The 10,187-nt window shown below is 40.4% G+C and overlaps 1 protein-coding gene across 1 annotated transcript; it reads left to right on the forward strand.

Annotated features, from left to right (window-relative positions):
- The first annotated feature begins 1,481 nt into the window (after positions 1-1,481).
- nt5c1bb (5'-nucleotidase, cytosolic IB b) lies at positions 1,482-7,196 on the forward strand. Its single transcript, XM_085247613.1, has 6 exons — positions 1,482-1,706; positions 1,841-2,008; positions 3,610-3,739; positions 3,862-3,984; positions 4,345-4,529; positions 5,815-7,196. The coding sequence occupies exons 1-6, from the start codon at positions 1,593-1,595 to the stop codon at positions 6,178-6,180; spliced, it is 1,086 nt and encodes a 361-aa protein (XP_085103739.1). The 5' UTR covers positions 1,482-1,592; the 3' UTR covers positions 6,181-7,196.
- The last annotated feature ends 2,991 nt before the right edge of the window (positions 7,197-10,187 follow it).

Here is a 10,187-nt window from a genome sequence, read left to right on the forward strand (position 1 = left end):
GGCAGCCCACTAAGCAGGCGCCCGGGGAGCAGTGTGTAGGGACGGTACCTTGCTCAGGGGTACCTCAGGGTAGCCGTTCGAACCGCCGACCTTCCGATCATGGGGCGACCACTTTACCTACTGAGCTATCCCTGCCCCAATATATATATGTGTATATATTTAATTATATAAAACAGGCTACAAATAATAATATGTGCAGTATAACTGTATTATTGATGTAGGTTGGTTATTTTTGTTCTCCGTGGTAACATTCATTTGGATTTCATTCATTTGTCCAGTTGTAGTAACCTACACTTTAGAAGTCTGCTGTTATGCTACATTATTCCAGTTATTCCACCTCATTTCTGGGGCAAATATTGTGCGTTTAACTGCAGTCCAATTGCACTCTCTTTCCAAAAAATTGTAATTGTTGAATAAAAAATACCTAAGACCCGATATTGATAAGATAATGATAAATGCTTCTGTTTCTTCTGGAGGAGGGACCCTCCTGCTTCCTCAGTTGATCATGAGAAGGCGTAGCCCATCTTCCTCCACCGCTTTTTATCTCCTCAAACCTCTACCTCCCCCTCTCCTTCCACCTCTCCATCACTCTCCATTTTTTTCTTTCTCCCCTCCCTTCTTCATCCTTTTTCTTTTCTTTTTTCACCCTCGCTTAACTTATTCTTAACTAACAATAAATATAATCAACCATATTTTTACTTGTGCCAAATCAATGTCTTCATTCAAGAAAAATTCATCTTAAGAATAAAAACAACAAATGTGTGATGTGTGTGTTGATGGACCGGCACACATATGTTTTACATTTTAGCAGTATCTGTTGTGATACGTCTGAGAGTGAAGTTAAGTAACGTGGGTTACTAGTGGTTCCGAGAATATTTAAAAGTGGAATGGGAGCCAGAGCCTTCGGCTTTCTCTGCCTTCACGATTAAGCTTAAAACTTTCCATGTTGATAAATGTAACTCTATACACCACACCCTGTCCAAGTATTGTTGCTGACTATGTCCTTCCCTTTACGACCACAGTGTACCCATCTTCTCATGGCTGCTTCCAGCAGGACAGCATGCTGTCTCACTGCGCTCAAATGGCCTTCACACGCACCACATCTCAATCCAACAGTGCACCTTCGGGGTGTTTTGGACCCGTAGATTCACACCATGAATGTGCAGCTGACAAATTTGCAGCAACCGCATAAGGCTTTCATGCCAGTATGAACATGTCTGAAGAATGTTTCTAGCACTGTGTTGAATCTGTGACATGAATGATTAAGACAGTTACGAAAGCAATAAAAGAGTCCAGCAACTGGATCTAATATTGCCTGTGAGCTCAATAAAATAAAATATAGCAGGAAAACAACGCCAGATCAGTTTCTCCTCGTCGTTAAAATAATTTCCCCCAGGGATCAATAAAGTATTCTGATTCTGATTAACAAACAATCAAGCGTTACCCCACACTGCTGACGTCACTACGGGAAGTCACGCCCATTAGACTTCCCCTTACTTTACATTTCCGCAAAGTTTTGGAGTTGTGGCAGGCTTCCCTTAATCGGGTTTATTACAGTTTTGTTTATAGACATTTATAAGCTAAAAGAAAAGATGAGTGAAATTAAGCCCAATGATAAAGGGTCGAGTGAAGAGAGCGCCGAGGAACAAGACTGGGCAGCGGCTAAGGCTGCTTTCGACAACCTCAAATCTAACAAACCCAGACCTGTGAGTGTTTTAATGCTATTTTCCTTTTCGTTAGCATGTTTGCTGTGTTATATACTTTCACGAAGAGTTGTTTGGGTAACAAACCCCTGAACATGTCTTGCATTTCTTTTTTCTCATTGTTCATGCACCCCCAGCCCAAACCCAAGAATGCAGTCACCATCGCCGTCTCCTCTCGCACTCTCTTCAACATGAAGGCCGAGAGGAAGATATTTGAGGAAGAGGGCTTAGAGAAGTATGTCGCTTTCCAGCAGGAACATGAAAACGAGCCCCTAAAACCAGGACCTGCTTTTCCCTTCGTCAAGGTAGGCCTGGGCCCCTGTACTGTCAAACCTGCTGTGCAGGGCGTGTCCCCTCAGAAGTGTTCATTCACTATTACAACTGTCTGTGATCACATAGTTAAAGCCAGGGAATACTTATTGATAAACAGTAATAGCTAACAAGGGGCTGCATGTCTATCCCTACACCTAAGAGGAGGTGGTGTAAATGCAAGTGTTTGGCTGTTGTCACTGCTAGAGCAAACATGGCTAAAATAAGAGAAATACCTAACACCGCACCAATTGCTTAATATTTAACTTCTTCATTGCTTTAAAACCGGTTTTACTACTTGTTACAATGACATGGTACAAGCTAGGAAATCAAATCATTTTCAACAAAGAAGACTGAGAAGTTATTCCTGTAAAGCCTGATAGGTGCTGAGAGCTGATGTTTGCACATGTTTATCAGGTTCATTGTCTCACAGAGAGTTATTTTAAAACACTTCTGGTTTTCTCGTTTGACAGTCACTGTCCCTGTGGTTCATAATGAGTGCTTCAACTTTGCTGGCACAGCTGGTACCATAGCCACTCCTGCCATTCATAACAGCCAAACTGTCCAAACACAGAGCATTACAACATTAATGAATTTGGTACTAAATGCAAGGTTAATGTATTAGGTTGAAGTCATTTTACATAATAAATTATCAGCACAGTGTGTTTTTGTGCAATAATATACAAAGGGCCCTATCATCATTAATACATATATACTTTCTATTCCAACAGTTGACTGTCGGATAATAACACATGGATGAAAATATACTGGTAGTGCCCACAGCATGGAATAATAAATGTGACTTTTTTAATAGTAATTTCTCATATGCATGCAGCCCCGAAAGTCTACTCTACCTAGAGGGTATTTTAGATGTAGGTGTCAGATGGGTTCAAGGTGGGGGTGGGACTACATTAGAGATCTGCTGGTGATGGATAAGTTGACAGAAGAGGTCAGCCAGGAGTCTCCATGGACTATGATGTTTGCAGACATTGTGATGTAGTGGGAGTAGGGAGCAGGTCAAGGAGAGTCTGGAGAGGCGGAGTTATGCACTGGAGAGAAGAGGAATGAAAGTATGTAGAAGCAAGACAGAATACCTGTGTGTGAATAAGTGTAAGAGTGAAGCTGTAAGGAGGAGAGTTAGTGAAGGTAGATGTGTCTGAACCATCCAAATCAACAGACAGTTCACAAGAGAGGTGCAGGAGAGTGCAGGCAGGGTGGAGTGAGTGGAGACGAGTGTCAGGGGTGATTTGAGACAGAAGGATCGCAGCAAGAATGAAAGGGAGGGTTTACAAGATGGTAGTAATACCTGCTATGATTTGGAGATGATGGCACTAATAAAATGGTAGGAGGAGGACCTCAGAGAAGGTTCCTGGATGCAGTGTGAAAGAGCTGGCGTGAAAGAGGAGGTGGCTAGGGATAGGGTGAGACGAAGGTGAATGATCCACTGTGCCAACGCCTAAAGGGAGCAGCTGAAGGATGATGCATTGCTTTAAAAGTATGATTTAACCAAAAGAATAGTGGTTACTTCTGTTGAGCACTCATGCAATATCCTTGCTTTGGGTGTATAACATGGTTTGTTTTCTTGTGCCTTCTTAAGGCGCTGATGAACGTCAACACTCAACTGAGGGAGCTCTATCCAGACAACGAGGAGCTGTTTGATATCGTCTTAATGACCAACAACCATGCCCAAGTGGGAGTGCGCCTCATTAACAGCATTAATCACTATGGTATGCTGCGTCGAGGTCTGAGCGTGGAGTGTGATGTTGGATCAAGTCTAGCAATTGCGCGTCTAAAATGAGGAAGTCTTTCTTTTTCTGCACATCTTACTTGTTTTTTCTCCTTGCTTCAGATTTGACCATAGAGAGATTCTGCATGACAGGAGGGAAGAGTCCTATTGGTTACCTGAAGGCCTACCTGACAAATCTTTACCTCTCCAAAAGTGCAGACAAAGTCATACAGGCCATAGATGAAGGTAAGTGATGTTGGTCTAATATTTTAATCAGTACTTTGCAGAGTCTTGGACTTCCTTCACCACCTTCTAGATGTTTAAGTACTTCTTATATTTACAAGCCTCAATGTTGACTTTGTGACTCATTCACGCTTCAGAGGGAAATCTCGACTTCATACTAAACTGCAAGAAATAGCTGGTTGAAGGCAGCATGAGATTTACAGCCCGCCCACCATTCAAATGAACACAGAATAAGCTTGTGTGTTAACCATGATATTTATTTAAAACAAGGTGAATTAAGGGCTCTTGATAGGCTCAATTTATTGTGTACATACTATATACTGTTTAGAGGTTTTAATCCTTGCTTCGCTTACCTTTCATCAGGAATTGCTGCTGCCACAATGTTCACGCCGGACACAGAGCAGGAGCTAAGCAACACTCAGTTGAGAGTGGCGTTTGATGGTGACGCTGTTCTCTTCTCCGACGAGTCAGAGATCATCGTGAAGCAGCATGGCCTGGACACTTTCTTTGAGCACGAGAAACATTTTGAGAACAAACCTCTCGCTCAGGTAACATATGGTTGTTTCCATCTTCTCCTACATCGCTGATGATTTTTTTCTTCCTTTTTATTTTGTTCTTCAGGAAACAAGAAGTGAGCATTTTCAAAAAGTTTAAGGACACACATAGAGTGCATAGTTATAGCTTACATAAAATAGAAGATGGGCTTTGCCCATGCCCCTCCAAACCTGTCTCAGGCATGCCTTTACCCACACCTCACCATGTGGGATCATTTCAGCCCAGGCGACACCTGAAGACTTTGCACTGCCACTGCAAAGACAATAGTGGTGTAACAACATACACAGAAATTTACATTAACTGCTTACATTTAGAATCTAGATTCTAGATTTTTGTTCTGTGAGGTTCTATCTAGAGTCTAGATAGAACCTCACAGAACAAAAATCCCTCCACAAATACTGACCTAGTTGGTGCAGGATGTGGCAACATAATCAAAATACAACAAGTTGGAATATGGCTACGTCCCCTATTGCAGATATATATATTCTGTCCATCTGTGCAGACTGACTCAGATCCATTGCAACATGTTGGAGACAGGTTGCAACCTGTGCAATTACCTTGCAATCAAAAGTGGTCACCCAGAGGCTGAGAGTGTTCCATGCTACTTGTAATTGAACGCCATATCCCCCCAAAAAAGCAATGCTATCACCGGGGCAACTGCTGATGATCCTTATGTTATTAGGATGTTGTCCTGTATTTACTGTTGCATGACTGAGCCACTAGTCAAATACTATAAGTGTAGCCATTCACACTTTTTAACAAGTGTTTTGCTCTTTGTTTTTGTAGATAGTTTCACTGTGCAGTCATGGTGAACTGTTGTTTCAGAAGCTGACTCGGTATCAGTAGACAGTACTGGCTGTCACCGCATACTAATGCACCCCACTAGATTCCTCATTAATTACAGTGCAAGCTGCTGATATGAGCATATATCACGCTCTGAGAATTATCTGTGGGGTTTACGCACCCCCTTGTGAGTTTGTAAATATGTTTCACATTATCTGAAGCATTTATTTTCCTTGTGTGTGCTTGTGGTTGTGTATATACTATCTGTATTATCCGTCCAGATTACAAGTAGTAGCAGTTTTTCAGTAACTGTGATGTTCTCCACCCAGTGCAACCATCCATCGAATGGAAAGATGATTTAAAAGAGAGGCTCTATGTAAATAAAAGCAAACACATTGCAGTGGATTTCTTCAAATCTAACCTATCACACACAGCTTTTTATTTTCACAGTCCTCATTTTAAATTCAATTTACTTTTATTCTTTGACTCTTTCAGGGACCATTAAAGTGTTTCCTGGAGGCCCTGGGAAAGCTCCAGAGAAAATTCTATGCCAAGAACGAGCGTTTGAACTGCCCCATCCGAACCTTCCTGGTCACGGCCCGCAGCGCTGCCAGCTCTGGAGCTCGTGTCTTGAAGACCCTCCGCAGCTGGGGCCTGGAGATCGACGAGGCTCTCTTCCTGGCGGGGGCTCCGAAAGGGCCCCTGCTTCAGAAGATCAGGCCGCACATCTTCTTTGACGACCAGATGTTCCATATTGAAGGGGCCACGGAACTGGGAACCATATCCGCACACGTCCCCTATGGAATCGGACAAAAGTACCACAAGGGAAAACTCATCGAGCAGCCTAAAAAAAAGGAATAACCTAAGAAAGGTTAAAAAAATAATATTACACTCGCACTACTTTTGCTCCAGATTAAATATTTATATTCATAAAAAAATGTCCATTAAAGGAATCCTAATTTTTAAAGGATTTTGCTCATGAATTGGCAATAAGCATTTTCCTCATGAGAGGGAATAACTGCTGAACAGGAGAATGTATTTTCACACCAGAGTTACACTAGGTGCTTTACTTTCACTTACTGCTGTCGAGGAAAAGCAACCTTTTGGTTGGTTTTAACGTTTGTGCTTACCACTTGAAAGATCTGCAGAATAAGTTTTTTGCTGTTTTTTTTTATTATGTTCATAAAAAAGGTTTATCCCTTTTATCTGTGAGGTTTTTGGCAAATACATATATAAATATATACATATAAAAGTACTGGTACAGATCACCAATTCCATTATTTTCGGTGTTTGGCAAAATCCTCACCCATTTCATATTTTGAAAGGGATTTTAGGAGGTAGAATAACCTCAGCTTACAAGGAGCGCTGATGCTGTCTCTGTGTGTTACTGTACTCATTTATTTTTGAAGTGCCACAAAACTTGATCTTGTTCTGTAGGCTGTTTACGCTGAGTCTGTGTGTCAGCCAACAAGCTGTAACCAGACTTTCTAGGATGGACTGACTACATCTACGTATGCCTTTGTATATGTTTGCAGATATTTATGAAATTTATATTGCATAAATATGTACCTTAATGGTCTGCATAACTAAATGTCAGGAAGAAGTTGCACAGATACACTCGCATGTTTTTATATGCTGGTATATTTAATCTTTTTCATTTTTGTACTCACATTGTGGTAACACAATGATAGCTTGTCTACACCATTTGACTTTTCTACCAGCGAGTAGTTAGATAAATAAAGGAATGCGATGAAACCCCAGTTGTTGTGTTTTGACAGTGTTGGGTAGTACCTAACTGCACGTACTGTAATTATTTGGAGGCACTTTATCCTGCTTTTTTCTTCATTTGACATAAAAATATACTAAAGATTCTCTCAGATTGTTGTGTTTAGGCAGAGTTTGCCTAGTGAGAGCAACATCTTTTTATAAAAGAGCTACAGAGCTGCTGTTTTCTTTTCTTTCCTTATGTCAGGATGCTTCTGATTTATCTCAAGGCCTTTTGAGAAGGCCTGACTGACTCACACACAAACAGATTAATGGCACTTAGTGTAATACTGCAGTTTATACTAATATTTCATATTTTTGGCACACAGGTTATTTGCTTTAAAAAATGACACATTATGTATATAATACCTCGGTATTTATAGTTTAATAGGATTTTGGTTGCAGAGCTTTTACATTTAAAGGTATTTTTGTCCACCGCTAGGTGGTGCTATTTACCTGTAAGTGCTCCTCTTTACATTCAGGGCCTCTGGGATAGTCTTTCTTTTTTTTTTTTCTTTTTTGTTTAATTGAAAGAAATTTTCATATACAAAACAAGTCAAGGAAACATTTCAAAAGGGGTGTGTGCGTGTGCACTTTAGTTTTTAACAATATATAGTATTTAAAGGAACACACTCCACTTTTTTTTGGAAATAGGCTCATTCTCCATCTCCCTCAGAGTTAACAATGCAGCGTCTTCTTTCTAAATCTGTAGGTTAATAGGACTTTGGAGCGGGATCTTAAGGGATGGGGCGTGGCCAGGATTTTTGCTCGAGGCGCCATATCAGCAGGCCAAACAAATGCTTGCTGTGTGTGGACACACAGACGCGCATACACGTTTACACACACAAACCATCATATAGAAGAGAGATTTCTGAATAGGGATTTTGTTTCTGTTTTTTGTTAAAGAGACATGAAAGACCTCAACTTAGGGTTAAGTGTATAAACTTGAACTTGAATCATCTTTATGATGCAACCGAAAGAATCATGAATCTGAAAAGCTACATGATTTTTCTGGATTTTATTTTTGTCGACTTATGAAGTTATATATATTGTTTTGTATATTTTTGAAATTTCTTAAGGAGAAGATTGCTGATTGGTCCTAACCAATTACTGTATAAAAGATGAACGACACGACAGCACTTCCTCCCATTGTGCAAAAATGAAGCCAAAATATCCAGCTTGTGGGAGCTGCCATGTTCCACTTTTGGAGCCAGAGTCTGCTCAGTAGTAACTCGTGGTGGAGCGTCTCTGCCCACACACCCACTGGACGTGACCGTGAACACGCCCCCTTACACTTTTTACATAGCCCGGCTGCTCTGTCTCTCATTCTGCAGGGTATGGGTAAAATTTATCATACAAAACATGCACTCTGTGTAATATGGATTAACGTTACTGCTGAAGATGTGAGGACATCTGATCTCTGAAAAAACAACTGTTAATGAAGCTGGAAAAACACACCCACGTCTTGATCCTTAAAAAAGCATATTAATATATAGTAAAAGCCAATCAGAAATAAGTAGAAGTAAAAGGCTTCAGCCTACTAATATTAGTCAATAAAATACATTCTCTGCGTCAAAAGTGATGAGTTAAGGTGCCCATGGAGGCATTTGGCCCCGGGGTAGACCCAAGTCAGGCTGGAGAGATTATATCTCTTGGCTGGCCTGGAAACGCCTTGGTGTTCATATTCATATTAATATTCTTATTCTTCTATGACAAAAAAGTACAAGTGTTCATTTAAAGAAATAAACAGAGCAGTAAGAGATGTTTTTTTTATTTTATTTTTTTTCTTTATTTTCCTTAGCCGAAGGCCGTGTCGTTTGTTTTCTGACCTGGGAGTTGGATAGTCCTGGCTCAGGGACTTTTTTGGACGCCCTGTGTCACTACTGTTTCTGGCCTCTTGTTGTCTTTTGGTGTGTTTTCAGAGGTTCCACTCAAGGTCATATTGTTCATTTTCTTAACTAGGAGTCGGATAGTGCTTGGCGAACAACTTTTTTGGCTGCTCTGTGTCACTGGTGCTTGTCCTGGCCTCTTGTTGTATTTCAGTGTGATTTCAGAGCTTTTGGTATCGCTCGAGGTCGTAACATCCATTTTCTCAACTTGGTCTTGGATAGACCTTGACAAAGAACTTTTTTGGATGTTCTGTGTCACTGGTGCTTGTCCTGGCCTTTTTTCCTTGGTGGAGAGCAGCTGTCGTCACTTCTGCAATTCTGTGCAACATAATTCGGGCCGTGCTTCCTCTTGAGTGGAAGCTGGAAATGTGTTTCCACAGAATTTGGCTCTGGGTTTTGGTGGTCCATTGTAGTAAAACCAGCGTAAGCTTGTTGGCTTTTGTATAGTAAGCATGTTCTTATTAGTAAATACTTTAAAGTATTTACGATAAGATTTAACAATAGTGTGGGTACTGCTTTACAAACCTTATTATAATTATTAAATGAAACGTCTATTTTACACTTATCATTAAATTATTCATAAGATAGCAAGTTTCCGTTTTTATCAAGCAGATCAACAACAAAACATACACCGCTATCATACCAGTCTGATTTAGATAAGGACTTCTTATTGATGACTATAACCCTATTATTCTTTTACCATTTTTTTTCCTATTTTTCTATTTTACCATCTTGGTAAATCATTTTTAAGGCAAGCTATGGCATTTTCTTCCCAGACTTGATCCTTGATCCATGATTATTACGACAGCACTTGAATGCACATCTTCAGTTACCTGTTTGACTTACAGCTTTAAAATTTTTCATAAGGAGTCACTTTCTTGCAAAAATAAATATGTTAAGGGCCGCTACAGAATATTTCTGCCTTCCATGTTCAATCGTCTTAGATGTGCATGACGGAGGGAACCACTAGGGGGCGCTCCAGCTTAACTAGATTAGGTTAGCCGTTACATTTCCTGCATATAGACTCAGCTGTATAGAGAAAAAATATAGTAACACACGCATAGTTTAGAGAAGCCCATTAAAAGCCTTAAAATCATCCTACCAATGCCATCATAAGAATGCTGAACCGTACAAACCTACAATAAGTCCTCTTTTTAGAATACCAAGTTCCCTTTCAGCACATTTCCAGGTATCAAAATATCACTGCCAAGCACA

The sequence above is a fragment of the Mchenga conophoros genome, linkage group LG15 (genome assembly GCF_057382185.1).
Source record: "Mchenga conophoros isolate Kocher_MC1m ecotype Shallow Benthic linkage group LG15, M_conophoros_male_GT1.1, whole genome shotgun sequence".
Classification (NCBI taxonomy): Eukaryota; Metazoa; Chordata; class Actinopteri; order Cichliformes; family Cichlidae; genus Mchenga; species Mchenga conophoros.